A 21,895-nucleotide genomic window follows, 5' to 3' on the forward strand; every position below is an offset into this window, starting at 1 on the left:
GGCCTCTCGTTCCCTGAGAATTCTTTCCTCCAATGACCTTGCCCTCCACCATATCACAGTCACTACCTTCATGCCCTGACCTAGACCTTGTCATTACTAAGCACAGGGATGCTCTTCTTAATGTCAGTGCCCTGCATCCCCCCCTCTCATTACTACCTCTTTATCTTTTCAGCTCTTCTTCGCATAACCTAACCTTGACACCCTTCAGACCCCTCTGCGACCTCTTACCAGGTGATCCTATCAACCTGACATTGCAACTCACCCCCTTGAGGTCTTCACGTCCCTCTTTACCAACCTTAAAACACAAAATCAATTGTTGCAATCATTCTCTCAAGTGCACCTTTGAAGCCCCCCCTCTTACTAATTCCTTGGCAAAATCACAACTCTGACTAGATATAACTCTACATATATTGTGTCTTCACTCATGGCTAAAGAAAAACGCACAACCATGGTAACTAGTCCTACTTTAACTTCATGGCCATGAATCTCAAATAGCCCTTTAATGTGAGCCAGCAACCATTTTTTTTACCGTCTATACTACCATACCACCCTATCAATCTCACTCCATTCTCACTCTCAGTTATGACTTTCCTTCCCACATTATAGATACAACTGAAACAGTGGGAAAAGAACTTCCGAGACACTCGTCACATTGCCAGCAGCCACACACTCTCCCTTCTAGTCTGTTATCACAGACATAAACTACTCATGATTATTTGTGCACAGTTCTCAATTCTTTCACTAATATTCACATCACAAATTCTCCTCGCTCCCCAACACCATGAACTATCTGCTGGAGATGTGCTATTTTGAACAGAAAATCTCTTGACTTCACTTCTCCCCTAGTTGCTGCCCTATTCACTATCCCTCACAGAAAAACTGCTTTTAAAAAGTTGTCTGTATTTTCAGTATCCAATTCATATGCTTCTATTCTCTCTCTTAAAACCCACTTTCATCAGGGTTTCATCCTTACCACTTTACCAAACCTATTTAAAATCACCATCAGTCTCCACTTTACTAAAATTAACAGCCAATTCTTATTCCTCACCTGGCTTGACTTTCAGCAACATTTACCTAGTTAATCATCCCCTCTTCATGGTAAACTTTCTTTATGCAGCTTCCAAGACACATAATTTCTAGTTTCTCTCCATTCTTGCTGGCCTTTCATTCTTGGCCTTCTTTGCTGATAGTTCATGAATTGATCTTTACTATTGGAGTGCACTGGATTTCAGCTCTTAATCTCCCTGCAGCTTCTCCATCTATAAGTCTTCCTCTGGTCATCTCTTTCCATATCATGGCTTTAAATACTATGACTTGTCAACAACTGTCTATTTAATTTTTGTGTCTTTTCAGGGCTGCATCCATGGCATATGGAAGTTCCCAGGTTAGGGACTGAACTGGAGCTGCTGCTGCCAGCCTACACCACAGCCACAGCCACACCAAGTCTGAGCCGAGTCTGCAGCCCACACCACAGTTCATAGAAACAGGAGATCCTTAACCCACTGAACAGGGCCAGGGATTGAACCTGCATCCTCATGGATACTAGTCAGGTTCATTACCACTGAGCCACAAGGCGAACTCCCAACAACTTTCTATTTCATATCTCCTTCCAGGACCATTTTTCAAACTCCAAATATGTTTATCTCATCACCCATGTGATCTCTCCAATTGCCCACAGACTTCCAATCTTGATCCCACTTCTGCCCTTAAGTCCATTAACTCCCTTCCCCTTCAGCCTTCTCCATCTCCATTGATATCAATCCCATTACTCAAATCAAAAAACATAAAGTCATACTTAGCTCTCCTTTCTCTCCTATCCCTCATCTAATACATTGAAACTCCTTTGGCCCAGCTTTAAAATACACCCAGAATTCAAATTCCCACCACCACTGCTGCTGCCCCCTAGTAAGAGCTACCATCATGTCTCAACTGGATTAATACGGTGGCCTCCTATCTGACGTTCCTCCTTTTACCCTCTACCCCTATAGTCCATCCTCAAAAGACAGCCAAAGTGATCCTGTTAAAAAATAAGTCATGGAGTTCCTGTCATGGCTTAGTGGTTAATGAACCAGACTACTATCCATGAGAATGAGGGTTCAATCCTTGGCCTTGTTCAGTGGGTTAAGGAACTGGTGTTGCCACGAGCTGTGGCGGAGGCCGGCAGCTACAGCTCTGATTCAACCCCTAGCCTGGGAACCTCCATATGCTGCAAGTGCAGCCCTAAAAAGACAAAAAAAAAAAAAAAAGTCATATCATGGAATTCTTTGGCTCATTAAGAGCTTGCATTCACATAGGGCTCAAAGTCCTTACAATTGCCTTCAAGACCTTGCCCCACCTGGTCCCGCTGACCTCACTGAGCTGATGTTTCCTTCTTATCCCAGGCTCAGAGATCTCTGTGTTTTGCCTCAAACTGCCGGACTCATTCTTATCCTAGGGCTGTCCCCTGGCTATCATTCTGCCAGAAGGAACTTTCCCATCTACATGGCTCTCTCAGCTCCTTCTAGTCCTTGATCACACATCTTCCCACAAAGTGGCCTACCATGATAGCCTTATTTATAATTGCAACATACAATCCTACCACCTGATTCCCCTACTTTTTCTTTTATCCAAAATACATTCTTCTTAGACACTATATAATTTATCTACTTGTGTTTATATCCTGCTTGTCTCTCCCAGGTAGTATGTGAACTCGCCAAGGGCAGGGTCCTCTATGATCTTCATTCACTGATGTATCCCAAGTACATGAAGAGTAGCTGGAAAACTAAAAGGCACTCAATAAATATTTTGGGGGGTGCTCCTTTTGTGGTTCAGCAGAAAGAACCTGACTAGTATGCATGAAGACTCAGGTTTGATCCCTGGCCTTACTCAGTGGGTTAAGGACTTGGCATTGCCATGAGCTATGGTAGGTCACAGACAGACTCAGATTCCACATTGCTGTGGCTGACAGCTACAGCTCCAGTTTGACCCCTAGCCTGGGAACTTCCATATGCATGGATGAGTCCCTAAAGAGAAAAAGAAGAAGAAGAAGAAGAAGAAATAAGGCCACCATGGAAACCAGGATTTGGGAAAACATGGTGGTCCATCCTGGTCTGGTGCATCAGAAGAGTCTGCTACTCACCACATGGTGACAAAAGGGGGTCATTAAGGGCCTCAAGAATAGCTTTGATGGAGTGGAGAATGTAAAAACCAGATTGTGTGGGGTTGGGAGTGGTTGGAAAGGCAGAGAACATAGCCAACAAAAGTAGATTCTTCTTTCAGAAGTTTGGCTTAGAAGGCAGGAGGAGAAGTGGCAGGAGAAAAAAGGGATACAGTGTCAAGTGAAGATGATTAGAAGGAAAGAAGCTTTAGCCTTCTTCACAGACTGAGGGGAAGAGCAAGGTTTAAAAGAGGAGGGGTACCAAGGCCACTGGTGAAGGACAACAGGGGATAGCTAGGTCAAGGACTGTAGAAAGACCCTCATCTTCTGAAAACCAGAGGAAAGGGGTGAAGGATGGGAGGAAACAAAGATATACCAGGAGATGCAGGGTAAGGGTCCTGCAGTAATCCAAGCCCATGGCCCATGGGTTTCTCCATGAGGTTAGGAAACAAGGTTATTGGCTGAGAGAGAGAAGATGACACGGCTAGAGAAGGAAATTTGGCTTTAGTTGAGGTGGGTGAGCCACCTGCAAGGACATTAACTGAGGAATCAGGATTGGGTGAGAATTATACTAAGAATTATACTATCTGAATTCCCTCACAATGTGACATTTCTATGAATCAGAAGGACAGTGTTCACTTGTTTTTCCTCAGCACTCAAACGATGCCTGGCATGTAGCAGGCACTCAATAAACTTACAGAATGGATAAATGAATACATAAATGAGCCTCTTGCCCAAATACTTTTAGTTGTAATTACCAATTTTGATACATACTCATTTTAACATTTTTAAGAGATCACAGATGCTTCTCAAAGCCTTGAAACTTCATGACTCTAGTCTCCTAATTGCTTAATAGGAGCAAGTCAAATCACATAACTGAGGCTTCAAAGTGGGCATTTTCAGCATGACTTTTCCCCCAGGCTATCTTAGAGCAAATTATCATGAAAATCATCAAATCTCTGTACTGTTTTATTATTCAATAAGCTTTTTTTGAACAGAGCACGTTTTTTCACTGGAATTTTTATTTAGATTCTACCACTGTAAGAAGAATGGTGCCTTAACCTTTTTTGATATACCAAGCTCTCTTCTGTCCTTTTGGTCTTGGTGACATTTACCACTGACTGGAGGGAAGGCGGGAGGAAACAAGATTCTTTTAAAAAGCAGGCTTGACTGGAAGCAAGGCAGAATTAGACAATGAAAATATAATGTAGGCTGTGTAAGGCTGCTGCTAACAGAGGTCCCTGTTGACTTCTCCCCATGTGTTACCTGGGTGGAAGACTTTGGTTTTCCCATTTGTGATTCCAGAAGAGCTTGCCTCCATTTTTATTGACCTTCTGCCTGGTGGGAGTGAGGAATGCCTGACCACGGGCAGGCGACGACGCGACCCTGGGCGGCTTGCCACACTTCGGCGTTGATGGATTTGCAAACGCTTTTCAGCCCCATGAATAGATAAACTTAAACCTAGAATGAGGAATAGAACCATTATGTTGAAGAAGTCAGTCCAGAATGGCTAAAATGCCAAATTATTTTCAGGCACAATAGAAAGCATTAAGTAATTATGTTTCAAATCCTTAAAAGATGCTAGTAATACTAGAATTGGGATACTAATTGATTCTCACATTACATTATTTACCAAACATCATTTCATCCAAAAGTGGACACCCTCAGTTCTTATGACAAGAGTTTTATAAACAAATTCAATAAAGTTAAATATTAAAATGATTTCCCAAATCCTGGAAACTATGCAAATAACTGGCATGCTGTTGTCAGGGGCAATAAAGATTAGAAACTGTTGTGATCTTTGGAATTTCAATAAAATCAAAGAATTTTTTCCATGGTATTCATGGACAGACTAAAGACTGAATTCAGATTTACACCTCTGATCACCATAGAATTATGTACATTTTTAGAGTTATTTTATCTGGGAAAATTTCTAACATATTAAAAGTTAAAAGAGTAATATAATGAACCCTATGTACCCAGGACCCAGCTTCAATAAATAAAGATCTTCCCATAAAGCTGAAGAAGAATTTCCAATCTTCATCTATTCCACTTCCTTTATTGCTGGTTTGCTTTTTAGGTGCCAAAGCAATTTAATGCAAATTTCAGTCTTTATTTCACTCTCATCAAAAACAACACTGACTGCATTAACTTACATTGATTATATCAATATCGATTACATCTGATACATAGAAACTATGCAAAAAATTCTGAGCTCAAAAGAAAAAAAAAACTCATATCACCATTAAAGGTAGATAAAATACCAATTAATCACTAAGAAAACGATGAAGGGAAAGAAGCAAGCATTTATCATCCTGCTTTTCCTTTTTCTAACCATACTTTAAACCAAATAGTGGATAAAACAAAGTTCTTCACTGCAGAAGTATTCCAGCTAATAAACTCCTAATGGAAACGTAGAAAATCATTTTATAAGCTTCAAGTAAAATATGAAAGGTTGTATGATTTTTCCAAAGAAGTATTGTGAGGTCAGACCTGGAATTCAAGCTCACGGCTGACTGAGTCTAGATCTGTTCTTTCAAAAAAAAAAAAAAACCAAGGAAAGGTGTTAGCCTTATTTGATGCCAATTAGCAAGGGGAACTTAGCCAGGAATCACATCATCAGGTGGAGAAAAGCTAAGCTTCACCAAACAGCAGAATATTTTTTAATTAAAATTTTGTTTTATTAAAAGGAAAATCTGTGAGTCTGTTTCTGTTTTGCTATGCATATTTCTTTGAATTATTTTTTAGAGTAGTTATGAGTGAGGAGAAGAAAGAAGGGAGGGGAACACAGAGGTATGGGATTTAACAATATAAACTATTACATATAAATTAGGTAAGAACAAGGATAGAGCACAGGGAATTATAGCCATTGTCTTGTAATAACTCCAGAGAGTATACACTAAAAATACTGAATCACTATGCTGTACACCTGAAACTACCACAATATTGTAAATCAACTATATTTCAATAAAAAAGTAGAAGATCTCTTGAAACTTGAAGGGAGAAGTTTAGAGGTGGAAGATATCTTAGTAGTTAGCTAATTCATCTGGTGCCTTATTCAGATGAGGAAATGGAGCACAGCAGGATAAAACAACTCATTTACATATTTTCAGGACTGGAAGTCCACAGTGAGACGTCTACTAAAAACCCAGATATGAGGGAAAAGCCTGCTCAGAAGTAAACTGTAAATCAGCAATCCCCATGAGTCACATCAGAGGCATGAAGAATTACCTTCAGTTTCTACCTGGGTCATTTTGTAAATTCTAATGAATTTTGGGAAAGGGTGACTCAAATCAGAATGAGGTTTGGCCAGCCAAGGAAGCATAAAAACAAACAACAGCAATAAGCAGCATGTGTAAGAGTGACAAACCTGGGCAGTGCCCATCCAGGCAACACTCTCAAAGTTTAAGAATTCCAAATGTACAAACAGGGCTGGCACACAATTCTCCTCTCCTTTATCCACTGCACTATCCTCACTCTGACAGAGCTTGCCAGATGAACTTCAGATTAGGGTTTGGCTTCCAGCGCAGGAGCCAGTCATCACAGCAGTGTTCCCACCTCCCTCGCAGACAGGCTTCCTGTCTTCCTAGGTGTGGATTAGCAAACTAGCATCATGGGTTTCCATCCTCACCTCATGAATGATTTAGTAGAGTCTGCCCCCATGATCAGTTTCTAAGCCCACAAGGCTGTGTGCCTGAGCCTTGTTCTTGGGAGGTTCACCCAGGTAAGGCCTGTCATGCTGGGGGGTCCCCTTGGGTGTATGTCTTGCTCTGAGGCTCAGCTGCCTGGGCAAGTGTGAGCCTTACTGCTACAGGCGTCTCTCTACAGGCAGGACTCCACCTCACCACGCTCCCTGCCACGGCTGTATGTGCCACCTTTCCAGAAAGGAAAGGCTGCAAAACAAACATCTGTAGACCCATCAAGGCTTCAGGAGAGGGAGTTCCCATCCTGGCTCAGTGGTAATGAACCCGACCAGTATCCATAAGGATGCAGGTTAAATCCCTGGCCTCACTCAGTGAGTTAGGATCTGGCTTTTCTGAGAGCTGTGGTGTAGGTCGTAGATGCGGCTCAGATCCCAAGTTGCTGTGGCTGTGGCGTAGGCCAGCAGCTGTAGCTCTTATTTGACCCCTCACCTAAGAACTTTCATATGCTGCAGGTGAAGCCTTAGAAAGCAAAAATAAGACTCCAGGAGAAGGCAGACAGATTTCCAGGTGACAGATGAAGCGGCTGGGAGAGATGCTTTAAGTCTCAGTCAGCAAACACAAAATAAACGGCTCTCCCAAAATCATTTCTTCCTGGCCCTTTTGCCAAGGACTCCTGGGCTGAAGAGACCAGGATTGTGACTCAGCATGGCACTTCTAGCTCTTATATAACTCCCCTCAAGGAAGCACAAAATGGACAGAAATGAGAACAAAAATTATACAACAGAAATAAAGGGCATCAGTACTTGAAATTGCTGAATTTATTATTAAAAAATTTAATAATGTAGATCATGGGGAAATGTCAAAAATAAAAAAGAATTCATGATTATTCAGGATGGTTATGAGGAAGATGTGTATGTTATAGGGAAACTGGAGGGAAACCCTTGAGGTCTGAGCAAATCCATCTGGTCCTCTAAGAATTCAGAGTTCTCAGAGGTACAGATAAAGGGTCTGGATCATCAGAGCTCTCAGCATACAGTGGCTCAGTGAACGAGAGAGAGATGTGTAAACAAATAGCTGATACACAAGACAGCAAATACACTCCAGTCAGATGAAAAGTTACAAGTCACATCTGCAGAAATGAATTATCAATCAATTACATGATTCAATTTGCTCTTAATTCCTTTGGGAAAAAATGCTGTCGGTGATTATCTGTTAAAGGCCAGGCGTTATGCTCAATATCAATCATCTTTCCATTAATGCATCACCATGACCCTAGATGACAGGATTTGTTTCTACATTTACGGATGGGAAACTGAGGCCCAAGAGGTGAAGTTACTCATTCAAGGCCACACAACAGGTAAGCACTGGACTTTAACCCTAATCTTTTCCACTAGAGTATGTAGTCTGAGGAATTTTTTTTTTTTCTTTTAGCATATGGAAGTTACCAGGTTGGGGGTCAAATCAGAGCTGTAGCTGCCAGCCTATACCACAGTCACAGCAGTGACAGATCTGAGCCATGTCTGTGACCTACACCACAGCTCACAACAATTGCTAGATCCTTAACCCAATGATGAGGCCAGGGATTGAAAGTGCATCCTCATGGATACTAGTTGAGTTCATTACTCCTGAGCCACTACAGGAACTCCAAATCTGATGAACTAAACACCAATACATAGGTGAATTGTTTTAAGTCTATAGTTGTTCTCAACAAGGCAGGGTTGGAAGGAGAATATGCTAACCCTTACTTGACCCAAATGCTTATAAAACCATCTTTTCCACAGCTTTTCCATTTATCTGGAATGTCCTTCTGCTTCTTGACCAGCTATCAAATGCCTTACTCAGTAAGAACCAGTTGAAACTGCATCTTCCTCTTGAAGCCCTTCTAGGTCCTCTGATCCATGGTCAACACTCCAGGGTCTCCAATCTTGCCATTAGCCCTTATCATGCAGCAGCCTTGTACTCTCAGTCACCTGCTGGCACAGAGATGGCCCGATTTCTCCAAACAGCTCAAGAGCCTCTGAGGACAAGGATCCTGTGGTATATTTCTGATTCCCTGCTTGGCTCCAAATAAAGCCATGTGGAGAGGGGGGTCATGTCTCCCTTCAGCTCCTTCTCCCTCTGCATGTCACCTTCTACACACTGCCAAGACTCCTTGGGCACAGGCTGAGCACAGGGTCGAGCGCTGGTCAAGGAAATGACACTGTGCATGTTCACCCGTGCAACACATTTGTCGTTTAGTGCTTCTGGTTTCATCATACCCTCTTCATCTAGATGCCATCAGCCCTGAAGCTCATCTGCTTCCCTCAGCTTCAGCTCGGCTTCCTCTCCAACTCAGTTAGTGGTAAAGATGGAGCCCAGGGGAAGTCGAGTTTCTAATCTTTCCTCCTTTCTGTATCAAAATCTCTTTAAAGAATATCTTTCCTCTGAGATCTATCACCTACCTTACTTGATAAAAGATCTGAAGTCAGAAGCTTGAGAAACACATACCTTTAGGGATGAGGAGAGGCAAGGATGGTATGTGGTTAAAATGTGGGTACTGGAGTCAGGGTTTCTAGGTTCAATTCTTGGTCACACCATTTCCTATTTAAGTTCCCTAGTGCAAATTATTTAATCTTTTTGTGCTTCAGATTACTTACTCATGAAATGGTGATAATAATAATTTATACCTCATAGGGCTGTTGTGAGAATGGAGTGAGTTAATAGCTACGAAGTTCTCACGGCATACAGCAGGTGCTCCACACAGGTCAGCTGCCATCATTGCCCTCGATCCTGTCCATGCCTTCCCCTCACTCTTCATTCTCAACCCTTAGACCCTAGCATTTAACACCACCGCCTCTGTTCATCTGTTTTTTCAAGTTTTTGTTGTTGTTGTTGTTGGTTTCCATGACACTTAAGTTTCTCCTTCTTCTTCTTCTTCTTTTTTTTTTTTTTTTCTTTTTAGGACCACACCTGTGGCATTGTAAGTTCTTGGACTAGGGGTCAGAATGAAGGTGCAGCTGCAGGCCTATACCACAGCCACAGCAACACTGGATCTGAGTTGCATCTGCAACCTACACTGCAGCTTGCTGCAATGCTGGATTCTTAACTCACTTAGTAAGGCCAGGGATGGAACCCACATCCTCAAGTGACTATGTCAGGTTCTTAAGCCACTGAGCCACAATGGGAACTCTGACACTTAAGCTTCTTGCTACCTCTCCTAACTCTCTTTCCCTGCCTGTTCCCAGAGATGGGGGCATTAGTTCTCTAAGGCCACTGTAATAAATGACAACTCTGGTGGCTTGAAACAGAAATTTATTACCTTACAGCTCTATAGCCTAGAAGCCTGAGCCTAGAAGTCCCAAGATGTTGTGGGAGCTGAGTAGAAATCTGCGGCTTGCCTCTTTCAGGTTCTCATGGGTGCTTACATTCCTTCTTGTGACCACATCCCTGCAATTTTTGCCCCCACAATCACACTAGCATCTCTTCTGTCTTTGTGTCCTCTCCCTCTGCCTCTCTAAGGACACAAGTGATGGCATTTAAGGCACACTTGGAAAATACAAGTTAATCTCTACATCATAAGGTCCCATCTTCCAAACTCTTTTTCCAACGGTCACATCCACAGGACAAGGATGTACATTGGTAAGCCATTATCACAGTGGGCATTTCCCAAGGTCTTGACTTTGTCTTCCTTTCCTTTCCATCCTTCCAGGTGCTCTGTGTCTCCAGCAGTCATCTTTGTGTGGTCATCTTCCAAGTCATTCTTCCTTTGCTCTGTCTCCTAAATTTCAAGCCATCCTCCCTACTTGGCTTGAGTTTTCTCCTGAGAAATCTGATGGGCTCCAGAACCCAATAAATGTTTAATATTCTGGGAACAAAAGAAAGCTTAGATTTCTTTTTTGTTTGTTTGTTTTTCAGGGCTGCACATATGGCATATGGAAGTTCCCAGGCGAGGGGTCAAATCAGAGCTACAGCTGCTGGCCTATACCATAGCCTCAGCAATGGTAGATCCAAGCTGCATCTGTGACCTACACCACAGCTCATGGTAACACTGGATCCTCAACCCACTGAGAGAGGCCAGGGATCGAACCTGCAACCTCATGGATACCAGTTGGGTTTGTAACCTGCTGAGCCACAACAGGAACTCCAAGAAAGCTTAGATTTCTTCTGAAGCTCCTCATATATTTCCTTTATTTTCAAAAACTCTGTCTACCTAAAACATAAGTATTTTTCTCCATAAGATAAAATTCTCCAGTGCTGTTTTTCTGACTCCCTTCCAAGGTGCACTCGTTCTGGCTACACTGCGCAGTGGAAGTGGGCCTGTGTAAAAGTGATTTGCTTTCATCTAAATGTCATCCTTGTGATTCAGAGGAGCTTTGTGCCACAGGAACATTTGTAGCTCTGTCGATGTTTTACAACTCATGGCAATAGCGTCTAAGTGTTGCATCACTCTTCTTGTCTTTTCTTAGATAAATTACTTTTCAAGGGACTGAAAAACTATGTTTTGAATGCCATCACATAAGACTCAACTGTTCCTAATTAAGAAAAAAAAATCTGCGGAAGGGGATATTCATTGCTCGTTTTTTCTTTTTCTCAGGTTTAACTACGAAGTAGAGAGCAAACCATCTCAGGGGGCCTGATGAGAGGATTTGCCAGAGTCCGACCTTCCTCCATCACGCCAGGTCCTTGGGCATCTCCCACCTCCCTTCTGTTTGGTCTTCCTGCATTGGAACAGGCTATCTGATGGACTGGCATCTGTGTGTTACACAAATCTGGCAGTACCAAGACATCCAAACCAGGAAGGACTTCCCGCCAAGTCGCCGTTATTTGAATATTGTGACCGTTGTCTGTCTAAAGCCACGTTACCATGGCATTCAAGTACTTTGAAAAGAAATCCCCAAAATGCTAAGCACTAGACATAGTATTATCCAGACTTAACTTTTGGTTCAATGTCTATATGAAGAATTTATAGAAACAGAAAAGATAAGAACCTACAAGAATGTTCAACCAACATTACTTCAAGTCGAATAAAGTGCTGGGCAGAAGTTACCAGGGTTTGTCCCCTACAAATCCAAAATAAACAAACGTACCTAATTAAACTTAAAACTTATTGCACAGCAAAGGAAACCATAAACAAAACAAAACACCTCCAGACTCTTTATATCCTTTGGGATCATTTCTCTCTCTTCTATGGATGCAGCTGATTTAGTCTCCTTCCCCCGACCCCCTGCTATAGCATTCTTCTAGAAGGACTTCATTTTAGGAAACCGCCATGACACACTAGATTACTACCCCCAATTCTTCATCATTTCTCTCGGTCATGTGACCCCTCGGGAAAGTGTACTCCCTGTTCTGTTGATTTTGGACTTGGTCATTACTTACTTGTTTCAGCCAAGGGGAAATGAGAGGACATGATGAAAGCAGGGACAAAATGTGCTTGCGGGATTGGCTAAGTTACTTCCACACTCTCTGTCCCAGCACTTCTGAGGGTCTCTATAAGATCTGCTCCTACTGGGTGGTGCCTCGTCCGTGGTTCCCACTTTGCTGGGCCCCAGTACTATCCTTGCCTCTTTAGACATAGTACAGGCTTCCAAATGTTGGTAGACCCTGGGTGCTTCACTACCTCTTATTAATTTCTTTAACCCAGCCACTCTTTGCAATGCATAGGAAGCCATTTTTTTTAACCCATTGATTAATTGGAACTCTACTTTTTACCTGTACCTTGACTACTAGAGTCTTAGAAATCCCTACCCTTTGCAATTGTAACAGTTAAAGATTCTACATTCCCATAACTCAACAATATCACCGAAAACTTCATTGGAAGATTCTCAAAAACTTCATGTTTGCTATCCTTTACCTTGATTCCCCAAGATTTCTTCATTTTGGGTCATTTTTTTTTTCTTCAATAATCTGAAGGCTAATCTAAACTCTGGATTTCTCACCTCACCTCATCCTTTGATATTTAACTTGTCTAAATCGTCACCATTTTCTCAGGGCAACTCTGAGAGAATGGCTATGGATTTCTTGTTATCTCCTGAAAGTTTAAGGGTTTTCCTTGTGTTCCATACACTTCAGTGCAATGTACTCTCCCCGCCTGCTGCCCAAACACAGAGGTAGAAAACTTAGCAGAAAACTGTCACAGGTGATATTTAAGGGTGGGAACAAGATGTAAGTAGGTGGGAGGTCCTGTTGTGGTGCAGAAGAAATCAACCCAACTAGTATCCATAAGGACGTGGATTTGATCCCTAGACTTGCTCAGTGGGTCAAGGATCCACCATGAGCTATGGTGTAAGCAGCAGATGTAGCTTGGATCTGGTATTGCTGTGGTTGTGGGGCAGGCTGGCAGCTGTAGCTATGATTCAATCCCTAGCCTGAGAACTTTTGTAAGCCACAGGTATGGAGATATATAGAAGTAGGCAATTATAAGTACATGGCTTGAAATTAATACCTTAAAAAGAGTTCTTTTGAGATCTTCAAAGGCCTCTCTTTAAGACGCCTACTGTAAGGCACCTCTGGTTTTCTGAAAATGAATTTAATTATTTGGTATTTTTCACAATAGAGTAAAAATGTAATATTATTACAACCCCAGGTATATAGAGTTGGGTGTAGGCAACAAAAGCAGAACTTAGGCATCGACTTCACATGGTAAAACCCACACATGGTGAAAAAGTATACACTGAAATCCTAAATTTCAGTGGAAATACTTATTAAATGATATTACAAGTGAGCAACTTAAATAGTATAAGAACATTATTCCATAAAATCCTTGGATTCAACCTTATAACTTATCTTAGCAGTCAATAAAATGCTTCTAAAAGTGAAACACAAGATGGTCTACTGTCAGGAATATCAAATGATAAACACTAACCCCCTAGAGAAAACAGTGCTTTAGATAAGGTTTGGGTCATTTATCAAATGAGTAAAATTTAATTAAAAAGAATATTTTACATAATAACTTATTTCTACTGACAACTAGTGAGCCCTCCGCCATGCTAGACCCAGTGACAGAAATAAGGATGATGAAAGCAGAATCTGCATGTACAAGAGGAGTATGTTGTCACAAGGAAACAAATTATGCAGAAGTACTCTGACAGAAGGAAGATGTAGAAGATCCACCAGGGAGGCACATTTCAGACTGCCCATGCTCCAAGGGGAAAGAAAGGCCGAAAGAGAGTAAATCTTTTTTGGCTTCTCAGGCCATATGGTTTCTGTTGCATTTACTCAACCCTGCTATTATAGCCCCAAACCAGCCATAGCTGACATGCAAATGACTATGTAGCTGAGTTCCAATAAAACTTGATAAAATCAGGAGTTCCCGTCGTGGCGCAGTGGTTAACGAATCCAACTAGGAACCATGAGGTTGCAGGTTCGGTCCCTGCCCTTGCTCAGTGGGTTAACGATCCGGCGTTGCCGTGAGCTGTGGTGTAGGTTGCAGATGCGGCTCGGATCCCGTGTTGCTGTGGCTCTGGTGTAGGCTGGTGGCTGCAGCTCCGATTCGACCCCTAGCCTGGGAACCTCCATATGCCGTGGGAGCAGCCCAAAGAAATAGCAAAAAAGACAAAAAAAAAAAAAAAAAAAAACTTGATAAAATCAGGCAGTGGGGGTGGATTTGGTCCATGGGTTGACTAAGAGACTTGGGAACAAGGCTATCAGGGAAGGCTTCCCAAAGAGAGTGGTGTTGTCACTAAGCCTGGACTGCTGGGAAATTCTCCAACAGGCAGAGATGGAGGGAAAGAGCCTTCAAGGCGGCAAAGGCATGGGTTATGAAAGAAAAGAATGAACCCAGGAAAGGAAAATGTGTCCAGTTTCAAGAGTGAGATGCGAGAGCAGTGACGTTGGTTGTTTAGACTGAAAGTAATGACAACTTTTGTGCGGAATTGTCAAAATTGTAGAGACTGTGAAGATCCTTGAACGCTGCAGTAATGAGGATAATCTTCATCTTAAGGTGATGAGGAATCACTGAAGGTATATGAGCAAGGAAGGGATGCATTATCAGAGCAGGGGTTTAATAAGACTCCTCTAGGAGTTCCCATTGTGGCTTAGTGGGTTAAAAACCCGACTAGTGTCCGTGAGGATGCAGATTCAATCTCTGGGCTCGTTCAGTGGGATAAGGATCTGGTGTTGCCATGAGCTGCAGTGTAGGCTACAGATGCAGCTTGGATCCCACGTTGTTGTGGCTGTGGCTGGCAACTGCAACTTTTATTTGAACCCTCACCTGAGACCTTCCATACGCCATAAGTAAAAAGAAAAGAAAAAGAAGACTCCTCTACTTGATCATGGGCACTAGATCAATAGTTGGTGTTCCTGGTGACTCAGCAGGTTGGGTTCTGGCATTGTCATTGCTGTAGTGCAGGCTAGATCCCTGGCCTTGGAACTTCCCCATGCTGTGAGCACAGCCAAAAAAAAAAAAAAAGGTAAAAGTCACAGGGGCCTGGATCAGAGCAGCAGCAGGAGGATACAAACAGACTGAAGAGAAACACTGAAAGTAGGTTCTGTAGAATCTGATAAACTTTTTGATGTTTAGAGGTGAGAGGAAAGAATCAAAATTAATCTCGGATCTGAAGAGAGTAACAGAAATAAAAACACGGATGGAAAATCTTGAGAGGCAAGATACTGGGTCCAGCTTTGGATGTGCTGGGTCTGTTTCCCTGTGACATCCAAATAAAATGTTCACCCAGCTCTGCCAGATATGTAAATGTGGGGTCTGGATTTGTTTCTGGTTGCAGTTCTTTGCCCTAGAGAATGATGAATGTTGGAGTTTTGAGGGAGCTTATAATGTCTGGAGGAGAGACAGATCACAGATAAAGGCCTGAGGGAAATTCTAGAAGGAGACTAATCGAAGTAGCAGCAACCATAGTCAGTATTTGCTGTGGGTTTACCGTGTGCCAAGCATTGTTCTATATTAACTCATTTAAGTATTGTGTCAATTATACATGGTATATAGGCATTCTTTACCCCATTTCTCAGATGAGAAAATCAAGGTACAGAAACAGTGGATAACTTACCAAAGGTCACATAAGTGGCACAGACAGAATTTGAACCCAGGCAGCCTGGCTTGCCTACCCAACAAATGCTGCTCTCAGCACATGAGAGCAAATCAAAGGAACTACACGCTAAAGGAAGGCCAAAGAAGGTGAGAACTGAGAAGGGAAAGCTCTCAAGTGGACTGAGGCAGAAATGGATACCAAAGTACAAAGGAACTACAAAGTGAGAACACACGAAGTGCAGACAGTGAATCCAATACACGGAACTCGGGTCCTATGGCAGACGGAATAATGCTCCCCTAATCCATCCAAGTCCTAAAAGTCTGAAATCTGTGACTACGTTACTGAACTTGGCAAATGGGATTTCTCAGAGGTGAATTAGGACTTTGACTTGGGGAGATTATTCTGGTTTATCCGGGGACCCAATCTAATCACGTGACAAAACCTGTTGTGTCTGGAGTCAGAGAGGTACATGCTGCTGGCAAGGAATGTGGCAGCTCTAGATGCTGGAACAGGCAAGGGAACAGATTCTCCCGCCACCCCCGGAGCCCCCAGAAGGAGCACAGCTCTGCTAACAATTTGATTTCAGCCAAGTGAGACCTGTGTCAGACATTTCACCGCAGAACTTTAAGATAATAAATCTGTGTCATTTCAAGCCACAGACCATGTGGTAATTTGTAACCATAGCAATAGAACACTAATTTTGGTTCCCATCTCTACTTGATCTTGATTAATATTCTCAACAATGACTCTAAGACCCTGGTGCCTCAGCCCATCCCAGGCCATGACCACTGACAATGGACCTTTCCCAGAGCCAGCCTGACCTCTTGACATGCAAGGCGGCACATTGCAGGATCAGTGAGGGAGAGAGAGGGGGAAGCTGACCCTGTCTGAATTTCCTTAATCAATATTTAATGTAACTGACCATAAAACAAATGTTAACTCAGAGGTCTAAAAATGTATCAAAACTAACTTCAGAATTCAAACTGCTAATTATTTACTGATTACAGCTCCATGGTAACACTGGCGCAATCAGATTTTCGTCCTCACAATGTTCTTCTCTACATTTTCAACAAATGTTTGAAAAACAGGAACAAAATGACATTACGTAACATGGACTTTGAAACGTAACTTTTACGTTGAATTTCCCATGATTATTTCCAAAGAACAATGAAGGTTATTTACGTGATTTGGATTCTAAAGTTAATCTTGACTAATGTGGGGGCTGACAATTAAGTTTTTGATAGCCCTCTGGCCAAAAAAAATAATAAAACTAATATTTTAAGGCCTTTTTGAAATGCCTTAAAATTATTGTAAAAAACTGTAATCCATTTTCCTTAAGTAAACACTTATTTAAAATAATTTACCCCCAGCTACCAAAATATCTAGCAAGAGAATTTGCTCAAAGCAAGATATATATTAACACATTCCTATTTTATAAGATTTTTTTTTTGTCTTTTTGCCATTTCTTGGGCCGCTCTTGCAGCATATGCAGGTTCCCAGGCTAGGGGTCGAATTGGAGCTGTAGCCACCGGCCTACACCACAGCCACAGCAACGCAGGATCCAAGCCGAATCTGCAACCTATACCACAGCTCATGGCAACACCAGATCCTTAACCCACTGAGCAAGGCCTGGGATCAAACCCGAAACCTCATGGTTCCTTGTCGGATTCATTAACCACTGAGCCACAATGGGAACTCCTATAAGATCTTTTAAAACTTGTTTTGTCATCACTGTTACAAAGTTTTGAAAGCCTGTCCCTAAAGTCAAACCTCAATATATTAATGAGTCAAATGGCTGGAATCAAGTATGTACACTTTGATAACAATGTAAATAGGGTAAGCCTTAGCTAATCACAGTTTGCAAGTACCTTGTTCAGTGAAATGTGGGATAGCAGCAAGACCAAGTTCCACAGAAAATAAGTAAAGGAAAATAAACATGGCATTAAAATTGTTTTTAAATACATGTCTCTGAGCCCAAAATTCACTGGCATTAAATATCTGCTGTGGTGGGCAAAGTTCCTCTTAGGTTAAGGATCAGCGAACTATGGTTTGTGTGCCAATCAGGCCCACCATCTGTTTTTGCAAATAAAGTTTTATTGGAACACAGCTACACTATAGTTTTGCAGCGCAAAAACTATATAGTTGCAAGAGAGTCATTGCAGGCACAGACCACATGGATCTCAAAGCAAAAAAATATTTACTATTGGGCCCTTTACAGAAGTTTGTCTACCCCTGTCTTGGATCAATATTACTAAGGTATTTGGAAAATATTACTTGGGTATTGTGAACTACTGAAGCAAACTATCTTTTATATGTTTTGCAGACCATATCTGCCTGAAATTTCAAACCTTAATGGCTTGAAAGTTCATGGACTTTTTCACTTCCTCCCCCTCTTGTTTTCTTTGGTAAGGCATGGAAAAATACCTGTGTAACTGCTTGGCCTTTTAACATACTAAGGTGACAGTTAGAATAGACCACAAAAATCTCATATGGTCTAGTGAATAGATAAAATAATCATCATTATAATATATAATAATACTTTTCTTGTGCTGTTTATGGAGACTGAACTGAACTGGTGTAGCAGTAATGATGGCTCACATTGAGGCCTTATTCACAATGATATATTAGCAACCTTATTATTGAGAATGAAATTAATGCTTAAAAGAATAGGCTGTATGATCTGTCTACCTAGGTTGGCATCTATTCTGGTTCTATCCCTTTCCAGTTCTAAGAATTTGAACAACATGACCTAATTAGGGGTATGATACTAGCACTTACACTGGGCTTTTTTGAGGATTATAAGAGTTAATACAGCAGTGCCTGCCACAGAGTATATACTCAATAAATCTTAGCCATTTTCATTATTTTCAGTATTATCATTATCAATTATTTTCATCATTGTACATCAGGTCTGATGATAAAAGCTCTACACTATGAGGTCGCTATTATTATCAATACCTTTTAAGGATACAGGAACTTAGGCATAGGAAAGCTAAGTAGATGATTTCATTCGCTGAAGGATGGAACTGGAAACTGAACCTTTCTAAAAGCATTAGGAGACCTTTGGGTCCACCTAACAATAGAGGCTAATTTCTTCAAGGAAAAACAGGCTGATTAAGAAATAGGGAAGGAGGGAGACTAAGAAAAGGAGGCTCCTAAATTTACCTCCTCCCACAGACCCACCAAATGTATAGCTGCATAGGGAGCAATTCCCACTAAGAGGGATCCAGAAACCAGCTGAGTGACTCCTGCCCACTGGGATAATGAGAAAATACCCCCACAGAAACATGTGGGAAAGGCTGAGACACATTTGCACCGTAAATCCCATCCCTAGCAGAGCACCATTCAATCAGGAGAGAACCCTCAACTCCCAGCTACTACCTAAGGAGTGAAGGGTATGGGCCACGTATCTAGTGCCCCAACTTTTAAGACTCCCACCTAAGGCACAGGCCCCCAAAACATCTAACTCTAAAGGTAATGGATCTTAGGTCACGAGATTCATAGGACAATAACCAATAATTCTTAACAGGTATATGAGCATTTGCTGTGGCTTCCCACCCCCACCTCTACCTGTGGGTTCAGCAGAGAGAGAGCAGACAAAAACACCCACCTCCCAATCCTTCCTGGAAAGGTATTGACCATACAATTCACAAATTGCTGTCTGAGGGTCAGACTTCTAACTAGCTTATATTTAGTACTGACTGTAATCCTTCATTGAGCCCCTCCAAAATCAGTGGGCATTTCTCCCCTTTCTCTCTTTGGCTGGCTCCAACAATAAAACGAAGTTGTCAATAACTCTCTGGAAGGAGCATATCCATATATCTAACATCACAACTTTTATGAATGCAATCATAGGGATGAGCCCCGATATCACCTGGCTCTGATAGCAAATAAAAAAAAGGACAAAGAAGTATATTGTCCTTCCACTATTCACTCAGGATTAGCACAAAAGAGCAGGCAAAAAGCCCATCTCCCAGTTTATCCCTGGAAGATGCTTAACAATATACTTTCCCAGCTTCTGACTCAAGATCTGGCTTCTAATCACCTTGCATCAAGGTGCTGACTGTGATCCTCCCATTTAAAACACTAACAGGTCTTGGCACACTCTGAACTACTGGAAGTCACTAAGAACAAAGATGATGGCTTGGGCCAATCACAAAGACTTCAAAGACAATGAAGAGCAGGGGCCAGGCTAATTGATGAGATTCATCTCCTACATGAGGCCAGCCTGTAAAGATTAAGAAATATGGCTGTTTTATCAAATGCACAGACCATCAAAACCACTGTGAAGCACCACTTTACAGTGGCCAGAATGGCCATCATCAAAAAGTCTACAAACAATAAATGCTAGAGACAGGGTGGAGAAAAGGGACCCCATTACACTGTTGGTGGGAATGTAAATTGGTGCAGTCACTGTGGAAAACAGTATGGTGATTCCTCAGAAAACTAAAAATAGAATTACCATTTGATCCAGCAATCCCACTCTTGGGCATCTATCCAGAGAAAACCATGACTTGAAAAGATACATGTACTCCAATGTTCACTGCAGCACTGTATACAATAGCCAAGACATGGAAACAACCTAAATGTTCATCGACAGAGGAGTGGATAAAGACAATGTGGTACATATACACAATGGAATAGCACTCAGCCATTAGAAGGAAAGAAATAATAGCATTTGCAGCAACATAGATGGACCTAGAAATTATCATACTAAGTGAAGTCAGTCAGACAGTAAGACACCAACATCAAATGCTATCACTTACATGTAGAATCTAAAAAATCTTGGCACAGAGTGTGCCAAGACATGTCAGTGTCTTAAACGGGAGGATCACAGTCAGCACCTTGATGCAGGGTGATTAGAAGCCAGATCCTGAGTCAGAAGCTGGGAAAGTATATTGTTAAGCATCTTCCAGGGATAAACTGGGAGATGGGCATTTTTGCCTGCTCTTTTAGACACAATGAACTTCTTTGCAGAACAGATACTGACTCACAGACTTGAAAAACTTATGGTTTCCAAATGAGACAGGTTGGGGGTGTGTGGGGGGTGATGTGCTGGGGGTTTGAGATGGAAATGCTATAAAATTTGGTTGTGATGATTGTTGTACAACTATAAATGTAATTGAGTAATTGAGTAATAAAAAATAAAGTATTTTTTAAAATGTGCATACCAACACACATAATGAAGGAGAATGAAGAAACAAGGGATTATGTTCCAAATAAAAGAAAATAAATCTCTGGAAACTGATCTCAACAAAATGGAGATGAGAGATTACTCAATTGAGATTTTGAAATAATGGACATAAAGATGTTCAAGAAAGCAATACACAAAGTAATAATTTCAACAAAAATATAGAAAATATTTAAAAGTACCAAACATAAATCTTAGAGCCAAAGAATACAATAACTGCAATGAAAAATTCAATAGAGGAGTTTCACAGCAGACTATATCAAGGAAAAGAAAGGATCAGTGAAGTTGACAAAGCAATAGAATTCTCCCAATTATAGGAGTAATAAGAATAAAACGAAAGAGTTAAGATAGATTACGGGATTTATAGGACACCATCAAGAAGAACAATACACACATTATAGGGGGTCCCAGAAGGATAATAGAGAAAATCTCAGAAAGCTTAGTCCAAGAAATAACACCCGAAAACTTCCCTAAGCTGAGGAAAGGAAAATACATTCAGGTCCAAGAAGTCCAAAAAGTACCAAAGATGAATCCAGAAACCCACATCAAGAAACTTATAATCAAATTATAAAAAGTTAAAGACAAAGTGAAGATATTAAAATAAGCAAGAAAAAAGCAACTTGGTACATACAAGGGAACCCCCTATAAGACTATCAGTAGATTTTTCAGCAGAAACTTGGCAGAGCAGAAGAAAGTGGAATCATTTATTCAAAGTGATGGAAGAAAATACTGCCAACCAAGAATACTCTACCCAGAAAAATTGTCCATCAGAATTAAACGGGAAATAAGAGTTTTTGAGACAAACAAAAGCTGGAGATGTTCATTACCACTAAACAGGCTTTATAAGAAATGCTAAAGGGAGTCCTTCAAAGCCAAAATGAAATGACTAATTAGTAATGTGAAAACACATAACTCATTGACAAAGTTAATATATACTTAAATTTTGAATACTGAGGTATTA

The 21,895-nt window shown here is 41.4% G+C and overlaps 1 protein-coding gene across 24 annotated transcripts in view; it reads right to left on the reverse strand.

Annotated features, from left to right (window-relative positions):
* Positions 1–21,895, reverse strand: part of ANO4 (anoctamin 4) — a 445,360-nt gene that overhangs the window by 241,825 nt on the left and 181,640 nt on the right. For all 24 annotated transcript variants that reach the window (XR_014804231.1, XM_084957412.1, XM_084957410.1 and 21 more), the window contains one exon: positions 4,403–4,597. Coding sequence is in view for 23 of the 24 variants with exons in the window: in XM_084957412.1 (XP_084813538.1) it covers positions 4,403–4,597 (195 nt within the window). In the remaining variant the exon portion in view is untranslated. The remainder of the gene's footprint in view (positions 1–4,402; positions 4,598–21,895) is intronic.

Source organism: Sus scrofa, chromosome 5 (genome assembly GCF_054392235.1).
Source record: "Sus scrofa isolate SSC_HxYL_T2T_F1_AM1 chromosome 5, Sscrofa_HxYL_maternal_Yorkshire_Landrace_v2.0, whole genome shotgun sequence".
Taxonomy (NCBI): domain Eukaryota; kingdom Metazoa; phylum Chordata; class Mammalia; order Artiodactyla; family Suidae; genus Sus; species Sus scrofa.